Raw genomic sequence first — 21,502 nt, 5'->3', positions numbered from 1 at the left:
CAGGTATAGTTTTCACTCTCCGTATATATCCCCACACTTTCCTTTAGTTAATTTTCACATCTATTTCAACCAAATCTGATTGAATTCACCACCCGCTGGAGAAATTAGAAATTAAGACTCCAAATGGTTTGCTAAAACAAGTGGCCAAGTAAAAGAGAGATTCTCATTAGTGCTTTAATTGTAGGAAAGTGGCACCATGCATTCACTGCTTATAAAGCAGAAGAGAATGCACTTTTATAAATGCCAAAGCAGCAGGAAGAATTTCAGACAGAGCTGGGATTTTGTTAGACACAAGAGTTAATCAATCTGGAAACACATACGCACAGAAAACAGATCATTCTTTCTGCTGGTTTTTCAAAGGCTACTCACTGAATGTTGCTGATTTTGATTCCAACAGCATCCTAGGAATTGCTTCAAATAAAGCGCATTGCAAGGTCTAAATAACTGTGAAGTGATGATTCATTTTCAAAATTCCACTTCTTTGACTGAATTTTAGTTTGATTCAGTTAATATCTACCCCCTGTAGAAGGAAACCTTTTCTCCAGCATTGTTTGTTTTTTTTTTTTTACGGTCATTCATTCCATTATTGTGGAAATAATCCTTTTTTCCCCCCATTTTCCTTTCAGTGGAACTATGCAAAGGGATGAAGCCAGTAGCAATGACTGGCCACTTTCTTTATACAAAGCTATGTAACGCTAAGATAAATCCTGGAGATGTCTTAACATATGACATCACGGTATCTGATGTGGAACAGATTTGACAGAAACCTTTAACCTTAGCATGTGTTCTTCAGAAATTGGTACAGTGCCATAAGTTAGTGAGAAACAGACCTTGGGCTGAAGAAGCAGGAAGCAGCAATAAGTTTAAAGATGAGAATTCTCCTCATAGACATCTATGTTTCACATTCTCTATTTAGAATTACAGCCTGACGTGAATCTTTAAATAGCAAACTGAGTATACTCCACTTCTATTTGACAAATATTAAAGGGCAGCAGAAAAAAAACGCTTCTTGGCACGGTAAGGAAGCTTTGTTAAATAGTTCTAAATCTGGTCTCCTCATTGTGTTAACAACTCCTCATCTCGTGTTAAACAGCATCTAGCTGGCTGTGCAGCACATTTCTGGCTTTGTTTGGCAGCATGTTCAATACATTTACCGGGACTGACTGGTGCATGTGTTTGTGTTGCACTGTGTGAACTATTTTGGCCTGAATTCTGCCTTTACTCTTAATTTTTTATGTGTAAGCTTCTACTCCAAAAGTACGTGCAGTTCATTTCCTTACTTTTTAATACCCCCCATATGTTCACGTAAAGCACAATGGTGTCTTGGTTTTCATTTGCCTTTTTCTTTACTTGTTAATGAGAAGAGTTTGGGACTCATGAGAGATTTGCTTGTCATTTTTACAAATTCTTTTAAAAAGAAAGGTGTTCCTGTTAGCAATTTTTGAAGAGCAACAGACTGTTACTGTTCTGAAGGTTCGTTGAGAAAATCCATATTTGCTTGTAAGCAGGAAAAAAGGACTGTTAGGTTTGTTGCTTTCCTGTTTCTTTTCTGAGCAGATATTTAGCTAACTGCCTACTGCAGCAATACAGTTTTAAATGTGTGATCGGACATAGACTTGCTGGAGCAGGTTCTTAGCTAGTGTGAATCAGTGCAACTCTTTCTAAGTCACTATTCCTGTTAAAATCCTGCTAAGATAGAATATTAGAAAATGCCATCTCTTTGTAAGGATGGGATTTGCAAAATTGTTATGCTGTGTAACTGTTTCATTGAGGAGTTAGTTATGCTGTGTAACTGTTTTGTTGACTTTAGTTTTTCAATTCTGTATCTGAAATCAGCGTCTGTTTGCCACAGCTGAAAACTGTGTTTCCCAGAATTGCCTTTGTTCTCATGTTCGCTAAAGAGAAGCTGTTTCCTTGAATCTGTTCCTTCTAGAAGAGAAAGGAAAATGTAATTTAAGGAATGATCGGAGACATGCGTCTTCCAAATGAAAATCTTGCCTGTATTTAGACACACAAGTACCAGGGAATATTTAGTTACACTGAGGAGCAGATAATGAAATAATTCCACAATGTCACTTGTAAGTCAATTTTCTCTCAGAACTATGCTTTATTAGAACAGCCTTCTCAAATACAGCTCAATTTTTCACCCCAAAATCTATGGATTTAAGGGTAGAATAAATTAGAGTTAAATTATGATCCTTGTCAGAAATGGGGTTTTTATCCTTTTTCTTGACTGCATATTAAAAGCGGCACCATGAATTTAGGGCACACCTATTTTAGTGCATCCGTTTCCTCTATAACTCTTAGTCAAGAGCGAATACATCTTCCTACATTTGCTTCGCATCTCTCAGTGCATACCCATAAATATAATCAGCATTTCTCCTTTGTGCTCTTTTGTCTTGTTACATTTATTTCACCTCCATAAATACTAAATTCTTCTTCCTAAGAGAGTATTGTGATATAGTTTCATTTTTTATACAAACCTACTGGTTTATTGTTTTAAATATCTCATCTAACTACATCTATTGTGATTTAGATCAAATACGAATTATTTCCAGCTACAATAAATCTAAATATATTTGAATGCTGCTCGCATTCTAACAGATGTAATTGGGAAACAGAACATTTTGATTGATCCTAAGGCATTTCTAAGGCATTTTACTGACCCCCACATCAAACCTCAAAATCATGTTGTTCTTTTTTTGTGCTTACCTTTTTGTTATCTTTATTAAGCTAGTGATTTTATGATCTGTTATGCCCTTTAGCTTCCTTTCTGCTTCTCAAACAATTCTCATTTGCTTAATTTTGCTGCGACATCAACACCAAACATGGGTTAGAAACCATATTTTTCTTTAAGATCCTTATGTTTCCATGGCAAATTGACAGTATGTGGGGTTCCATAGTTGTATTTATTGCAATTACAGATGGATTATGTTCATTCTCAGACTGACAGGTTCCCTGTTTAGGAGTGTTCATTCCTATCCCACATCCCACTGCATTTTTTTATGCATGTATCCTTTTGTCCTCTTGAAATTCCAATTATCATCTTGAACGGACAGATATGGCCCTTATGCGATACGCAGTCTTAAAGCTGCCATGCCCTGTTGTGCGTTTCTTCAGTCATGCTTTCTACAGTGGCATGGGCTTGTGGCGAAGGCTTTATACCTCAAGCACAAACACCGCTAGAGACAAACACGTCTCTCGCAGAGTCAGCCAAGTCTTGCTGATGGTGTCCCTTTGGTTGAGCCCAGCCTAGGAATTCCTTGTAGTTGTGCTGTTGAATTTTCATTCAGAGGTATCCCTGAACATCCCTTTCATGCTGGACACACTCCAAAACCCACAAAACATATTTTAATGCCATGGCACAAACGAAGAGATTTAGCAGATTGAAGGTAGATTCTGGGAAAACTACAGTGCACCACAGAGACAGAGCAGGAGAGGCCAATAACATTGCCATCATTCTCAGCCCTGGCATTAGGAGGGAATTAAAATGCCCTGATAGACCTTCAACAGCCCCTAGACTTGGGGGAAAATTCCTTTCTGACCCCAAATCAGCAACTGGTAAAACCATATAAAGAAGAAAATAAATATGTGCAGAAGACAAATTAATAAATACGGTTAGTAGTACGTCAAGGAGGGAAAAAAAAAAAAGGTAAAGCCTGGCCCTCAGAAGTGACCAGAAGAAGTCCTGAAACAAAAAATTATGCTTTGCTTATCTATTTCTATTTCTAGACTCGGTAGACTCAGTCCCAAAAGACAGAATCTAACATTGATCCTCAGTGTTTTACTGACATTGGCATTATCTGAAGGTCATGAGCTGTGACTTAGTCCTCCTGTAATACAAGTAGTAATAATAGCAAAATCATATTTGACTAAGAGACGCTTGGGATGGGAGCAGAGGAAGGAAATGACTCTGACAATTCAGGAAAAATGCTTAGAATGGAATGAGGTTGCAGGGGGAATTAATCTTTTTGGGTTTTGAGCCAATTGGCTCATTTTTCTCTTTGGGGACAAACTAAAGCGAAAGAAATGTATTTATTTTCATCTCTGGATTTCTAATCTCTGCATCTGTGCAGCCCCACTGTTCTCATCTACCTTTTCCAGGCAATTCATATTACATGAGCATTCGGCATGGAAGTGCTTTATAGATATTGTTACTCTTCTGGAAGAAGTGCCAGCTCAAAAAGTGAGCTGAGAACAGTGGGAGCACAGATGAAAGCCAACTGCTGAATGCCAGATGGGTGACGTACTGGGTTACACATAGGATATCTGAAAGTAAGGGGTCCTGGTTGGAAGCATCCTTTTACCCCAGTGACTGGGAGTAAAAATTGCTACAAAGACTCCGTAAGGCTAAACCCCTTTCCTATGTGTACGGGGAGGAGTCAATTCCTCAGCCGTCTGAATCCCATGTATTTCTATTTATGTCATTTTTGTAATATAATTGACAAATTCCACAATTATCTGTGTCTCTTTATTCTCTGGATAAGTGGTTCAACTTTGTGAAAACGAAACTCTTATGGAAACCAGATAATACGTCTGTTCTAAAGCATATGAAGCACCTTAACTAACGTTTATCCTTTAAAAAGAATAAAAATCAAACAGTAACGCTATATGTTGAAAATAGTTTTTTTGATATTTATTTAAAAAAAAAAATAATGTAGGTTTAAGATGCCTAAATATATCTTATATTAATCAATTATGAATGCCATGTCAATAAAATCCAAAATAATTAAAGAATAGTAAGTGTTAGTCACTGACAACTACAAAACAAGATTGCAGATATTTTAATGGATTTACACTGGGAACTATGAAGGCATAGAAGGTTTCACATCACTCTTCATGATAACCTGAAGAAGTTTTCAATGGCTTTAATAGAAAATTCTTTCAGGACTGTAATTGAACGGTTTTCACCTCCAAAGATCATCATTTCATAGAAGACCTATCTATGGAATAGGAAAGTCTGATAATTTTGTTAGTTTTGTAGAGAATCGTGGAGGGGAGGAGAGCTGTGTGAAAGCATTTCACACTGCTACAATAAATCAAAATATTATAAGGTGATTTATTCTGACTGTAAACAGGAACCTATGGAAAACGTAGCCCATTGTCTTTTCTGGGATATACAACCTCTGCACATGACCATTTTACTGTAATACTGACCATATTATCGAAGATTATTTTCATTGGGTAAAGTATATGTATCGAACAAATACTTTATTTGTAAACAAAGGTAAAACATTTTTCCTAGTCTTAGGTAAGGGTGGAAACTGATGAGGAGTGAAAACATGAGTTTTCCTTGCAAAGATTCTGTCATTAAAAAAAATGAAATTTATTCGGATTCAGGTTGGTGAGCTGGTTATTGCCATTCCTTTTCCTTATGGAAAACACATAAAATACGTTGAACAAGGACTTGTTTTGTCAAACATATATAAAAATAAACTGGCTCTTGACTATCCTTTGATGTTCTTTCTTGAACAGCGCTTGTTTGGGAGAGTCCCAGCACAGGAGCAGCTCTGGGCAGCTGAACACATATCACACAAAGTGACCCTTTAGATTATTCTGTCAACTCAAGATTTCTAAAATTTATTATCTTTCACTCTGACTCTGCCTACTGTTATTCATCTTTGACACACCTCCTCCTACAAAAGGCCAACAACACAACATAGACCTGATTATGTTATTTTTCCATAGAATATCTTGTCTGAGAGGAACTGCAAGGCTGGATGCTGGATTAAATGCTTCATTTTTACAGTAAAACATAATGTCTAGGGAGAAACAGGACAGGATCTTGCTGGAATGCCTGTAGGCATGCACCAGTTATTCAGAATTCCTCCTCCTGCAAATGTTGCTAACAATGACAATTTGTGACAATTTGTGATCATCCTTTGTAACCGATTTTTTTCACTGAGTTATGCGGTGACTGAATATATAGAAATTTCAGGTGTTTAGCTGCCAGTGAACACTCCCCTTCTTACAAAGCGTGTCTCTACCCGTATCAGGTCTTCTAAGACTTTGATATAGAACATGACCATTTGGGGGACCTGAATTTGCTGCGGTTTGATCTGCCATCTTTGAAGATCAATAAATCACCAAATGTTCACAAGTCTTTTAGCAAAACGGACCATGCAAGGACTGGATGAAGCACCAGAGTGACATGCCATGCAGAGACTACGTCAATGTGTATTAGTAACACAAAGTCCCTTTAGTCTTTTGCCTTCTCCAAACCCCGCTAATGCCACTGACTCATACAGGTCAAACCAAGACCCTAAACAGTTTTCAGAGTTCACCTTTCATTGCCTGTTCACAGACCTATTTTTGATATGTCAGTGTGTTCTTTACAAAAAACTTGGGCACTATTGGATGACAGCATCATTGCAGTGATGCTGAATGTAAAAATCTCCTAGGTCGTTAAATTCTGATGATTGCTCTTACCAGCAAGTGCATTACATCATCCTTTCATAAGCAGATCAGGTTCCATCTCAGAGGTAATTAGCATTTGCCCTACTTATTTTGAAGTCCTTTACAGCTTGTTATTTCTTACATCCAGTAGATATCTTGTATCCATGCTGGTTTATTTTAGTGGGTTTAATCTCTGCGGTTCACCCCAATAGCAATTCTGTTTTCTTTCTTTTGCACCGCTAAGCAAGCCAGGCCCTCTTCACCTCATCTTCTTCATTCTTCATTCATTTGATCACCCTACCAACCCTCTCCCTCTCCTGTTTGAATTCAGCCAGGGAATCTCTCAAACCTGCAGTTTCGTTTTACAACTCATTATATCCATATACGTGCAGATAAAGCTCTGACTCATTCCTTCTAGCTCATTAGCTTTGAGATGGCTTGCTCCTTAAATATGTAATCTGCAAGATCATGTTTCAAACCAAGACTGTCTCATTCAAATTGCCTTACCAAGTTCCAGGGCTTAGGCTGTGATTCAACTGCCTCTGTTGATTTAGAGATATATAATACACTTCTCATTGAAATCATCTGTGGTTTTAACTTTAAAATGTTTCGTGGAGCTGGTTGGGAGGATAACTGCTATGTGTTGGACTCAAAAGCTACATCCGTACTGCTCTGCGAAGTGTTTTCTGACATATGGGCCACGTGTCACAGCTGATTGTATCTGGACTGCTCAGACCAAATGCAGATTCCTTCAGAGCAAAGTGCCTGTGACATTGGTGTTTTTATGCAACCAACCTGAACAGCATTTTGTTGCATGAAACCCAGTGTACGTATTGTATTGGGGTGAAGTACCAAAGCAGGTAGAGGTGATTAAGGATACCTGTTGGATAGAGTGCCTGGAAGAAACTATGTCAAAAGCATACCTGGGTTTTGTTTCAGAGAGGGTTAGTCTTTTCGCCTTTGAAAGGGACTCTAGTTATGAGGCATCATACATGCAGTAGGGATTCATGGAGGCTCGGGACCTGGCAGAGAACTGGGAGCAAAGTTATTCAACAGTTTTGACATATCTAGTTGATATAATTCAAATAAATAATATGTTTCTTTATAAGCTTGGTCTGAAAGTGTGCTGTGTAATTTTATGTAAACTGTGTGGCAATTTTTCTACAGGTACTGATGTCAAAGGATTTGGATCAATGGAGGATGAAAAGCAAAAATAAGTCCAAATTTCAAACACAATCCTACTCTTGTTAGTTATAGCTGAACAAGCAGGGTCAAATTCTGAAATTTTTATATTTAGTCCTGAAAAAACTCATGAAGAGTAAATGTAGTTCTCTGCATTTAGTATCTTGAGGATCACTGCCATTCTATATCCAAGAAGTTCCAAAAGTCCACACTTGTGGACTCGTACTAGTCAACTGAGAGTAACACAGGTGCTTTGTGGTAAAACAGAAAATAATATTTTAGCCTAACATGTAGCTGCTTGAGGTTTGCTTGGAAGCTATAAATTTAACACCTTTAATAATGATTTATTTGCTTTCAATTTGCGTAAATGTAAACAGTGCTCTTACTGACTTCTGAAAAGACTGGTTTTCCTCAGTAATATATTCTGACAATTGTTTGCATTTTTTTCAGCTGTTGCCCTGTGCACCAATGGTTACCTCGGTGACTCTGAACTGTGAGTAGCCATTCATCTGGAATTTTTACATTACTATACTGATGTTTATTGCGTATGTACCTATTATGTCACCCGTTCGTTACATTTGTAACCTAAATAATCCTGATAATATTTATCTTAATCTAGTAAGCTTTTCAGTTTGAAATCGTGCTGATTACCCTTCTTGGGACAATTTCTATTTCTGTTTATGTGTTTGAAATGGATTAAGTAAAAATCAATTCAGTGTGGGGAGACACCGTTTAGCTATTCTGGGACATGTATCATCATTCTGACTTTTTTCTAGTGCAGGCTAATTTCCTGATGACTCTGTTGACCCCTCTGCTGTAGACATATTCCTGTGAAATTCCCACCCTGACAGTTTATGGCTTCATAAATGATAGACAGAATGTAGTGTGTTTTTTCTGAATCGGGCCTTTCATTTGCATAAAATGGCATAGGGCTAACAAATCTGGGATTATGCCATGAATATTAGAATGTTTGATGAACTCAGCTGCCCGGCAAAACAGACAGAATAAGCTACCTCTGACATTAGAAAGGAACACTTATTCCCAAGTGCTAGTCTTAGGTTGACCATGCTTCGTGAGAGAATTGCTTAAAACCGATCCTTTTTAATAATAGTCTGTGTCCAGAAGCTGTAGTATAGCAGCTTTATTTGGCTTTTTTAAAATGTGATAAAACAGGTTCTTTCCATTCATATGTGTACAAGGGAGGAGGGGGATGTGTCTGTGTGCCCTTCATACCAAATCCTATTATAAGCCCTTCATGAAGCATTAATATGTAAAAGCCGACCTCCCGCCATCTAATCTAGTATAATAAGGGCTTGGATACATTATTAATTTTTGTCACACATCTGAGGCCCCCTTTTACCAACCAAAACCCCCATCCAAATCCCTTGTTGCATCATTAAATTGTGAAAACAGCTTCATCATTCGTGACAGAAAAATGGAAGGACCCTGAGCCATATGGCAGAGGCAGCAGCAGTATCAGCCACCCGTAGATGTTTCCCCAGTTCCCTTCCTGCAGTGACTGGTGCTCAAGAGACCCTGCAATAGTGTAGGGTGACAAAATCGTCTTGTTTTTTTGGTGCAATACTGGCTTCTTTGTCTGGAAACAGACAAACCCTACACCAGTGCCTGGGATCAGAGCCCAGTTTAATCAACAGGATTTTGAACTGAACGTGAAAGGTGGGGTTGGCAAGTACAGCTTGGGGGGTTCTCTCTTACAGTGCAAGGTCAGCTTATGTCTTCAGAAGTTCAGAAGTTGACTCTTGTCTAACCATCCACAGATCCCCTGGACATGCTGTGAATTACACATTGCTTGCAAATCAGAAAAAAGCACACAATATGTCTACCCACTAAAGAAGAGTGAATAATTTCTCTTTTTATAACAGAAAAATATAAAGATGTAAAGTTCTAGGAAATCTTTGTACTTGTATTTCTAAACCAATACTTTACCTTACATTTTTTATGCTTGTTGTCATTAAGGCTGAGTTAGGGAGAAATATCCTGATTTCACTGACACACCAATGACACAGTTTCAGTGAAAATCCTTGGGACTCTGAGATGAGATGCACTGACATACAGTTGTCTGAAATATCATTCCGTTTATTCATGCAAATAATCCTATCAGATTACTTGCCGGGAAGAAGGATTTAGCCCTTAATAACAAGATGAATGGCACTTTAAAAACAAAGATGAATTTGAAGTGAAAGGTTGATTTATATGTTTTCATTCACGTTAGAATGTGGCAACGATGAAGAGTTCAACATAGATGAGAGATAATTGCATTGTAGAGAAATTTAGTATAGTTATGTAGTGATGATTCTTAATGTGAATAGTGCTGGGATTTGCAGTTAAACAGATAATAAGAAATATATGTCATTATCATAGAATTATAAGGGGGCTTTAATTTCTTTAAAATTGTCATTCCATTCTGCCCTTTGTATTTCTTTGTGTAAGGAAGTTCTAATCTTTCAGCATACACAAATGAGCTAACATGGTCACTCAGCTTTGTTTTACCAAAAAAAGTCTGTGATGATTGCAGACCTATTTTTGAAACAGTACTTGGCACAAACAGTCAAAACCTGCATTTCAATTTTAAATATATAACTGCAAACTTGGGAATTAATTCCCTATCCTCTGTAATCTAACAATGACCCATTAATTTCAGAGATTCACAGTAAGTATTTAAACTTTCCTGATTCACAGTAAGTATTTAAACTGTTCACTGAGGAAGTCCATGAGGAAATACTGCCACAGCATTTTGGTAATGCTTTTGATAGTGCAGTAAGTTTATTATAGATTTCCAGCATGGTTGTTAAAGAATTTTTAAAGAGTGTATCAGAAGTTAAAATATAAGGATCTTTAAAATATCCTGAGATGAGGTGGTAGAAATCAGTGTGGTTTCACACCTTTCCATAGACGTGTGACAGCACAGCAGATAGTTTATTCACAGACAGCTGCAGCTTTGCAGTAGCATGAATGTGGAATCAAAAATATTATTTTAAATAAAATTATTATCTTTCTAGATTAAGAACAAAACAAGAGCTTAGTTTTAAGACCGTCTAGTCTGACATTCACTATGGCATTAACCCTTATGTGTCACCTGATTATCCCTTATATTTTGCTTAATTATCCCTGTACTGAAAACGTTTTATTGTAGCTAAAATATAACTTTCAATATAGGAATTTAATACCCAAAGAAGAAGAATCTAGCATATAATCTCTCTGGTTGGGCCAGTGGTGGCTTGTCATTATTGTTAATACTTATGCTTTTTTTCATTTATATGGCTGTCATTTACTGATTCTTGTTATATCTTTCCATGGGACTAAAGCACACATTTACACCCAGCAATTTTTTTGAGTGGAATTATATGCACATTTTGTAGTCAGATTGTCTCCTAGTATTCTTTTCTATATACTGATATCCTGAATACATAGTTCTTGCTATTTCTTTCACTATGTGACATTATATACAATCATCTTTTAAGTAATTAAAGACCTCTAAATCAATCTCTAAGTTTTTGACACACGTGTTAATATGCAGGTACCCAAATTACCTGCAACAAGGTCAGTGTCATTGACCTAAAAACACCCACTGCACTAAACCCAGAAAAATAAATATCCCAGGATTACATCAGCTTCCTTATTAGAGCATCATGTTGGCAGTTCATGATGGGTTTCTAGTTCAGCGTGGTTTAAGATCCCACTCAGCGTGACTGCTTTCCAGGGTGGGTCCCCACTCCCTGATGTTACTTTGCACTTGAGTGCCCTATATATTGAACAGAAGCCAGTTTACCAAATGGTATTTAATATGTCATCTGATTGTCTGGTCCTTTTTGTACCCACAAGTTTATCAGCGTTTATACATATTCCCTAAATGGCTGATGAAATGTGAAGATCGCAGTAGATCTTGTTTAAGGACTATTCAGCAGTATCATATCTTTGAAAGGTTCATAAACACGAGCCAGTTAATCATCAGTCTCCCAGCATGATAAATATCACTAGTCCAATTACAGGCACTCACTTGGTTGTGCGAAACACAAAAAGAAGGGGTTTCATCACAGCACATGATGACCCCTGCAAATATCCCAAGTAACCTGGGGTCTTTAGGCAGTAGACAGGCAGAGATACACATATTCTGGGAATGACACAATACACCTGAGGTTTAAAGTGCTTCTTAACTCACTCACTTAAGCAGTATAAATCTTCTGGGAGGAGCTCGAGCCAAGAAAAACTGCACCAGTTTCCAGTTTGCTGTTTTCCAGCATCAGAACAGCAAAATCTGTTTATAATATAGTTGTTAAGATACTACAAAAGAATGTAATTATGAAATTACACTTCTGAATTTCATATCAGAATATTGCATTAAATCAAATTTTGAATGATAGAGTTGGAGAACCACCAAGCCACAAAATTCTTTTTCTTTCTTTTAATAAGGTTTCACTTCCTGAGAATGATGGTTGTTTTTTTAAATTTGTCAAAATGCAGTGAATTCTGATTAGCACTAGCCAAAGCTCTTTTCATGGACTAAGGAGAAATTAAGAATAGGTGGGGTTGGAGGACTGTCAGCATTTCATACCCTTTCTGTTCATATCACATCATAATCACATAATGACAACCCCTCTGGTGGGAGCCTCTGTAATGTTGACATTAAAACCTGTAGTTTAAAAGCATTCAAATGAGATTTATGTGCTTTTAAATGGCATTAACTGCCATTATGAGTAATAGCTCAGCTGATTAAATAGTGTGGATACATGGTATTAGGGTATGACACTTGAATTTTCATGTTGTATTTTTCAAGGAAAAATACTTTTAACCAATGCAAAAGCAACTCAGTTCCTTTCTCCTGAAATCCCTGCTCACACTAGTCAAAATCCACTGTGATTTAGTGAAAAACATAGCACTGAATCCCCAACAATCTCAAAAAAAAAAAAAAAGTCTCCCTCTTTATTCACTTTTGGGGGAGAAAGCTTTGCTATTACTAATCAGAAAGGGTTGTAACCAATAAGCATTTATGTTATTTTGGATTTGTCTCTGGAATCTGCTTGTCTGTTCTGGTCCCTACAGTCTCAAAAGCTCTGAATCGTAGCTGATTTTCTCTCGATAAAGATAGTTATGTAAACATCTCTGTGGGGACCATGAATTCTACTCCCAGTGTACTGCAACCTGGGGAGAAGGGCACTTTTTTTAGTGTAAGGCCATACATATGTTCAAATAGGAGAAGTAACCTAGATTAGGCTCAAACCCGGAGACCCACATGACAAGATGCCCTCTCTAAACTACTAGAACCTGCTCAATATTCTCTGCTATCATCGTGTCATGCTTAATCAATGGCAAGGTTAATTGTTCATTGTTCATTGAGAACTTAACCCTGAGAAAAGGTAGAGCTGTAACAAACCCTACCCGTGGAACTCCTTTGTTCCCCTAATCTGCTGTGGTTGGTTGCATAGTGCTTTCGTACCAGCATCTTCCAGAGGCACATCCTCCTCTGGGAGAAGAGGTCTCCAGCCTCTTGCGGCAAAAGGAATCCTCTTCTATTTTCTCACACTACTCAAGGGATGCAAGTTTAAAGCTTCACTGATCCAAATGAGGGGGGACCTGAGGCCCAGTCCGTGTCTTTTGAAACATTATGTTGTCTTGTGATGTACAGAAGATTCCCTACTCCTACAGAAGTCAACAGAGGTTGAAAGTGTTCAGGAGCGCTGAGCTTTGCAACATACTAGCCCAACTTCTGTTGACCACCTGAGAGGGAAGTGCTCAGGAGATATGTTTTTTCTGACTGTTCTCTGGAATTTTTAAACACAGTTTTGTTTGACCTTGCTGGTACTACAGCAGTGTAAATACACCTCTTAAAAAAACAAAACAAAACAAAACAAAACAAAACAAAAATATTTTTTCTACTGTTGGACTGCAAATACTCTATAACAGAAAATTCTCAGTGATGCAATATGAGATAAATTGACACCCAAGCTATCAAGTGCAAATTCCTGAGAAACTCCATTTGCTACTTATAAATCTGCAAATCACTAAATCCGATCTGTCAGAAGTAACGGGGAGCTATGCATGGTAAGAGCAGTGGGTCAAGGCAGAACAGAATAACTATGCAGCAGCCTTCAGCTCTACAATTAGCAAAGGATCTCAGGAAAATGCTACCCATTGACAGACTCAGTTGAAGAAAATATGTTAGGGAGTTCAGAGCTCAGGGCTGCTAGTCGTTAATTGTCAGTAAGCATTAAAACAGGGGCAGAATCAAAATAAAGGGTTTCAGCCCAGCTTGAAATTAATGCATTGTGTGTAGAAAGATTTTCTTGATGCCACAGGAGGGTCATTTCTTCTATGTGTTACACCTTAGAGAAACTTTCGAATTATGTCAACCCAATCTCTGTAATTGGTTGTTACGCTGAATCTTAATGTCAAGCAAACTCAGTGCCGTACACTCAGCAGCTCCCTGTCAATAATAAATTAAGCTCGCAAAAGCACACCTTAACCCTCCTCTCAATTTCCTTCCTTAACATTCTTAGCAGTTGGGAGTCAGTTTTTCATTCATGCTATCTTTTCCATGCAATCATTATCTGCTTCCCTTCCAAGGAATTAATGTCTTGAAAATTTCCCTTTTTCTTAAGCTCAAGACTGAGTTTCTCACAGATCATCTTGAATCTGGTGACGCTATTCTATTTTTTTTATGTACAGCACATCTTAACTTCATTTTTCTGTATAAATACAAACTTGCTCTGAATTCAAAGGAAACCATTGACGCCACAAAGATATTCAGTGAGATTTGGGAAAAAAAAAAAAAAAAAAAGGTTACTTGGCTGTCATCCACCACAGTGTGAAGGGACCAGTTGTGGCTGTAGCACGAGACATGTAAATCAGCAGAGACTTTTATAGTAGCTCATTTTCTATTGGTGCTGTTGGCCTCTGAGCCTGTGTACTGACTTTTTCCCATGCAGTTTTTTGGAAAGGGTATGGACATCGAGGCTAGCACCTTATTTTGGGTGCTGCTTTATCCTACATTTATCCTGTTCATTTCAAGTTGAACGTGTAGATGTCAAAATCTCTTTGTAGCATCCAGGAACTAACTTGTATTTTCAGCTCCTCTATACTCTGTTATCCCAACCACTACATCTAACCACGCAGCACTCTATTCTCTGCCATTTTTACCTACAAACTAAATATAAATCACAGCCACTATCTATATTTTACTATTTGCAATTACTGGCATGTATGTTGTAGCTAGTTCCTTTATTAAATCTGTGATTTACATAGTCATTTACCTTGTGCTGGAGTTGTCTCAGAGGATTCCACAGTAGTAATAACTAATCACTAATCTGTGATAATTGCTGAGTTAAAATACACCCAGGTTAATAACTGGAACTAGTCTTCATTTACTGTTGTAAATGTACATGTTTGTATGCCTGGTTGTGTGCTTCTACTACTGAGTTTTCCTGGGAATGTCCCTGCAATCGTCTTGCAAATCTTTGTAGTTTCACCACTTTAAATCTGGATTGATTCAAATTACTTTACTGATGTTGCTCTGGATAACGAAGACAGATTTTTGATTCTTTGAGTCAAATTCTGCAGTCTTTATTCAAGCAAATCTCCCAATTAATCCTAAGGGGGTACAGGCTGTGTAAAGATGCAAAAATGTTTGAAGGAGGAAGAAAAGAAAAGGAAAAGAACTCTAACTAGCTGCTAATGGTTATTTGAAATAGCCTTTTACATTTCTGAACCATTATCAGAAAGATGGCACTTGTAAACAGACAGGTAATGGATACCCCAGTTTAATAAATTTTGTATTTTGTTTTGTTTGCTTTAGAAGGAGGGATATTAGGGTTATCTCTGTTACAGAGCATTTCTCCATTAATAAATGCTAATTATTTTTAATGTAGGTCTCTGTCTAAAAGGTATTTACCTTGGAGAGAGCATTTTTGCTGTAGCTCCCCTCTCTCCTCTCCGTCTTTCTCAAACAAACACAAGTAAGCTCGCTCACCAGGCAAAGTGCCTCTGCCTATCCAGGCCTACCTTTGATGTTGCACACTCCTGAGAGGAGTTAAAGGTATATATTGCTGATTTTAGTATCCATTTGCACTTAGTTTGTTATTGTTTTGAAGAGTGGCACTAGGACCTTCGCCGCTTCTGCAAACGATGAGCCTATGGCATTAAGCATGGATGTGAAAGCCTCATGTGTCTTGAATACTCAGTGGATCTAATTAACAGGTAGAATCGCACCCTGGGTGCTTGAAAAACTGCCAGACACCATAGAAACGAGTCCTTAAGTCCCCGCACCATCTGCACTTTCTTTTCATTGTGGAAGTCTCATTGAAACATGGTTTTCGACCATTCTAAATTCATTTGTGCGTTAATGGAAAATTCCTGCTGATGGTTTTCCTTTTCATTAAAACAAAAATCATAAAATTCTTTCGTTCAGTCATGGAAAAAAAAAAAAATTCTCTTAAGCTTTGATGAAATAATGAATCTTTGCATTTGCCTCTGAGTACAGGTTGTGTGACTATCATTGCCACAACCCCCTTAAATATCTTATTAAAGGAAAAAGAAACAAACAGCAGACCACCCCCGCAAAACCAGAAGGTAGTTTGAAAATAGGTGGTCAACGCATCACCGCATCTGCGTTTCCAGATTCATGCAAGTGTTCTTTCCCTATTTAACGCCGCTGCCTTTGAAGCGGGGTTGGGGGGTGTCGCTGCCGGGGTGCGGGGGAGCTGGGGCGGGCCCGCCCGTCCTGCCCTGCCCCTGGGCGGGGGTGTCAGTGGCTCCCCCCGCCGCCTCCCCTCCCCCCCCTCTCCCCGGCACCTCCCGCTCGGACCCTGGGGCTATTTAGGCCGTCGTTACCTGTTAGCTGCCAGCCGGGATGAGATATACCCGCCGGGGATTTGGGTGATTATGTACCCCCAGAAAAAAGAGCCGTGGATCATGCCAACTGTTTCGGGATCCCAATTAAACTTCGCTTTCTTCCAGTGCAAGGGACCGGGTGAGAGGGAGAGAAAGAGAAGAGGAAGGCTGTAATCGTGCTAGATTAAGTCATTCACCCTCAGTAACTTCATACCGGGCAGGCAAGGGGGGAGGAGGGGCGTGTTTGGCTTCTAGCGCAGGGGTGGCACTTGGCGGCGGGGGCACAGGGACAAGGACACGGCGCGCCGGGCGCCCAAAGCTACTCACTGTGCCTTAGCCCACCACTGCAAATACTCCAGGTGACCGCCAGGAAAATAAGCAGCAAAACAAATTCAATAATAGCAATAAAACCAGCACCGTTCGTGCCCCCCAGGGACACGAGAGGGGCAGGGTGGCTCACGAGTGACCAGAGCCCCGTCTACCTTCAGCCGCTCCGCCGGGACAAGGCTCCGCGGGGCCGGCCCGGGGCAGCGCAGACCCCGGGAGCCGCGGGGACACCCGACTGCTGCTCCACCGCCTCGGGGCCGTCCCTCCGGGCTTGCAAATACAGCCCTGCGCGGTCGGGGTGGGGGGTCGCCTGCCCTCCCTGCCCGCACGGCCGCGACTGTAAACACCTACCTCTTCCCTGTGCAAGGAATAAGCTATAGGGGTTTGTCTGCGGACTTTGGTAATTAACGCTCATCCGTATTTAGCGTTCACCTCTTTCTCGCTAGGCAATAATCCGTTTTAAAACGGGTCTTATCATTTTAACGCCTTTTATCGACGCAAATTCTTTCACTCTGGTGTTTTCAAACATTCCTGCACAGCCTCCCCGTCTCGGTTACAGCGCGGCGCATCCGCTGGCACTCGCTTATTCTACGTCCTCCTTCCCCCATCCCTTACACTGATTTTAGGAGATATCTGCGTTTTTCGAGATTGTGTGCGAAAGGAAAAAAAAAAAAAAAAAATCTGCCCGCAAATTAATACCGCAAAAGGGGGCTGGGAACCGAAAAGAAAAATAGGAATAATTGGTGGAAACGGTTTCTTCTTCAAGAACGGGGTTTCCGTCCTGCCGAGGGCGGCGGCGGTGCCGGGCAGTGCGAGGGGGAACGCCCGCCCCGGGCCGGGGAGTATCGCGGGCTGAACCGGGGGCGGGGGGAATGCTGCGAAACCGTCCGAGCCCGTCTCGCCTGTGCTAAAGGTGCTCGGCCTGGGAGTTGTACTGGGAGGACATGGGATTTACGAGGGAAGGGCTCCCACCTCTTTAATAATTTTTCCTCCTCGGTGTATGGTGCTGTTATTGACCATATCCACGATGGCCACTCCCAAGTTACATCGGATCCCGAAGGAAATGCAGAATCCCAGTCCACTCATGATGGCAATGATGTACCTCCGGGGCAGCCCGAAGCAGGTACAGTCGCACAGCGGGGCTTTCTTCTCGGGCATTTCCATGGGCTTTCCATCTTCCGTCAGCTCGATGGTGTCCCCGGGCTTCTGCCTCTTCTCTAGGACTCTGCCCGACACAAGAAGGGAAAGTCAAGCCCTGGCCGCCGGAAGGCACAGCCACTTCGGGTAGCTGAAGGCTTAAGTTCACCACTCCCCCCACCCCGCCTTTGGCTCGGTTTGGATTGATTTGAGGATTTATTCCTTGTTTTCCATTCACCTTCAACTGTTCTTTAGCAATGACCTGTGGGAGTCACGATTAGTCATCCCCAACTCCCCCCGCCACCCCGCCGCAGAAGCCCAGGGAGGAGCTCTAGCTGAGAATTGCTCATCTATCATTAAAGACTTCTGCTTAAATATGTAGGACGCATTAAGAAGACATCATCTGTAACCACTGCAGAGGCGCCATGTTGGGTAGCCCAAGAAGCATAGTATGGAAACCGAAACAGTCTTTAGGTGAAGGTTTTATTCCCTCCTTGCTGAATTAGACGCACCGAGGGGGATGATCTTGGTGTGCATCTCGCTACATGTCTGGGAACAAAAGAAATATTAACAGAAAGGGAGGGGGCGGGGAGCGATATTGCTACTTATTTTAGATTTGCAAAATGGCTGTCACATGCGGTGAAAGAAAACACGACCGTCTTCAGAGAACTGGCAGCTCCGGAGAAGTCTGTCCAAAAGCTCGCATCTGCCCACCCAACGCGGTGTGACCGTGCGATCGCTCAGCAGGTTAAACCTGCCCAGATCGGCTTTAAACTCGATCCCGTTGCCTCCCACTCCCTTGTTTTCACACGGGAATCCTATCTCCGAGAAAACAGTGAGCAGGAATCTGAAGGGGAATGGTTGTTTGCAGCTATTTCGAATCAACAGGAAAATACCGAAAAAAAAACCCAACCAACCCTGCCATCCACGAAAAGTGACATTTGGTTTTATTTCTTCTTTGTTGGCAAAGCTTTAAAAGTGACGTGTTTTAGTAAGAAAGATCGGGTTTATCGAACAGGTGTCCCATGCTGAATCTCTTAGTCTTCTTTTGCAATCACTGAGATATTTAAAAGACAGAAAAACGAATCGCTTCCCTCCTAGCTCCAACGTCTGGAGGAGCGAATATCTGACCATTTCCCGACACTCTGAACTCTCCTTACCGCTGCCCTCATCTCTGCTCTAGGAGTGTTTTCTCAAGTCAGAAATTCCCCTCGGAGCATCTCTTTGAGGTTAACTCATCCGGCTAATGGGGCAGTAACAATTAGCAGAATCAAGATCAAAAGGTTCTCTGTGTTTTGGAGAAAATACAGGGATTTTCTCCAATAGTTACTCAGTTGAAATTCTCCCGATTTTTCTTTGCTGGGAGAATTATTCCCATGCTTAAAGATCGCAGCATTAAGAAACGCCCTAAGGTTGTGAATAAAATAAAACACCATAGGTTTATGTTCAAAATTCGTTTGTGCAAATAAAGGACGATGTAGAAGTGTTTTCTCCCTGAATGGGCTTCTTGTGTTCGAGCAGACACTAGAAATTAACGTCTAAGGGACTGGAAAACTATTTCAATTCTAAAAATCGGAAACAAAATACTTCAGTCCCGTGCGTTGAAAAAGATTAGTAGTTCGCGCATTTGTTAATCAAGGGGGGAGTTCAAATGGAGTTTTGCTGGAAAATACAAACACCGTTTCTCCATTATTCACTGTGTGAATATTGTAGACATGATCGGTTTATTTATATGTTGTAGAATCTTTTAGGTAGAAAAAGAGCTTTATTTCCTTAATTATATTTTAAGCAGTTATTCTGGATCATCAATATTTCTTTTTCTTTTTCTGACCATTGAAAATGACTTAAATATGACCAAAAACTGTAGGATATTCACTGCGTTTTTGATGGCTTCGGTTTTTTTTTTGCTTTTGGCTTTTCAAAATTGTACCCTTCCTACTAAAATAGAAATCTTAATTTTGTCTTTATCACTTCACTGCTATGTCCCCTTTCCTGAAAATGGCAGCAGAAGTTGTGACTCATGCTGTGGAACAGCCTTGTGCCTGTGCCCAACACTGCCGCATAGGTATGGAAAAAAAAAAAAAAAGACTTTTACGTGACCTACCCTGGGCAGATAAATCCGCAGTTACCTTTAATCCGTAATTCGAAAAAAAAAAAAAAAAAAATCACTTCGCGGTAATTGCTAGCAGAGGGGACAATCGAAAATACATTGGAATTTCGCACACTATTCTCAGATGTCCTGCAGGTCACTAAAGTCGCCAGGTTGGATGGAGCACGATGTGTCAACTTTAGTGCCTACACTTTTTAGGTATGCGAGAATTTAGGCTTGTTTATCTGTGTGTACAGGGCTCGAAGACGGTAGAAATGTTCTGTACACACAGAAACATACTGTTGAGTGATGCTTTTGAGTTTAGCAATTGCAATTGTGTATTACTTATAAGACAAGTAGATGCTTCTCAAAGCAGACTGATAAATAATTAAACACATCCCTCTATATGTTTCAGCTTCAGGAGAAAAAAAAATCGTTCGGATATCAATTATTTATACATTTCCATGTTTATCTTCCTCTGACGACGAATTACACAAGGGACAAGACTAATCGAAACCAGGAAAGATTATTATTATTATTTTTTAATGATTGGTAAGGGCAGGGGGGAAGATCCTGTGACTACATTGCAAAATTAACACAGAACAAAAATACAGGGAGCTGCTCTCTCCTGATTATGTTTTCAAGATGGGAGCCTGTGTTTGTGGGAGAAAGATGGGGTAATCTTTCGCTACATATTTACTGACACCATCTACGAATCAGATAGAGAAGTTACGAGGGTGCCATATTGAGAAGCTTCAGCACTAGTTTCCAGGATCCAGATTATATCGGCAGTATCTCAGCAGCTCCCAGCCCCTCCACCGCCACCCTCCCATAAGCAGTCGACCTCTTTCAGCAGCTGGCGGTTAAGAAAAGCTTCCGAATATTTCTAGGAAGCAGAGTCCTATAAGAGATATGTCTTACCTGTAGAGTTGACCAAGCGATTTTCCAGCAAAATTCTTCAATCCCTCCTTGCCAGGGGTCAAAATCCTTTGTTTTACCGACTCCATTCCTGCAGGGATGCTCGCTGGATTCTGCTCTGCTCTGGACAGGGCACCGCTACGAGCAACGATGGTTCATATTGGTTTAATCTCTTAACTTTCCCCCCTCATTAAATGGCTATCCGTGCACCTTCGGGTAAAGGGAGAGTGAGAGAAAGCGTGCGTGCGTGTGTGTGTGTGTGAGAGAGAGAGGGAGCGCCGGCGTGCAGAGCCGGGGGGGGAGAGGGCGAGGGCGAGGGAGCGCGCCTGTGTGCGGCAGCGAGCGGGGAGTCTGAGAGCGCTGCAGGCAGCCCCCGGGTTTCCCGGCAGCGCGGAGATGCCAGGCACGTTCAGAAAGTCTTCTCGGCCTGGCAGGGTTCGGTGGTGGCGGGTGGAGGCAGTGCCATGCCCGGCTGGGAGGGGACGGAGATCCCTTAGCGGGAGCGTTTCAAAGCAATCTCGGGTTGGCGCTGGCGGTGTCCCCGGCTGTAGAGCTGGAGGGGGAGGGGTGCGATTCGCCGCCGTAGGCAGACGGCTGAGAAGCACCCCG

The 21,502-nt window shown here is 40.6% G+C and overlaps 1 protein-coding gene across 1 annotated transcript in view; it reads right to left on the bottom strand.

Annotated features, from left to right (window-relative positions):
• The window catches only part of SLC17A6 (solute carrier family 17 member 6), a gene marked incomplete at both ends in the record, with an annotated part of 32,485 nt that extends 11,503 nt beyond the window's left edge, over positions 1–20,982 (bottom strand). Inside the window, 3 exons of the mRNA XM_082484957.1 lie at positions 16,423–16,541; positions 17,722–17,974; positions 20,897–20,982. Of these exons, the coding sequence (XP_082341083.1) occupies positions 16,423–16,541; positions 17,722–17,974; positions 20,897–20,982 (458 nt within the window). The remainder of the gene's footprint in view (positions 1–16,422; positions 16,542–17,721; positions 17,975–20,896) is intronic.
• Between the last annotated feature and the right edge of the window lie 520 nt (positions 20,983–21,502).

Source organism: Vanellus vanellus (genome assembly GCF_965231255.1).
Source record: "Vanellus vanellus genome assembly, chromosome: 6".
Classification (NCBI taxonomy): domain Eukaryota; kingdom Metazoa; phylum Chordata; class Aves; order Charadriiformes; family Charadriidae; genus Vanellus; species Vanellus vanellus.
This window is presented reverse-complemented; position numbering and strand designations above follow the sequence as displayed.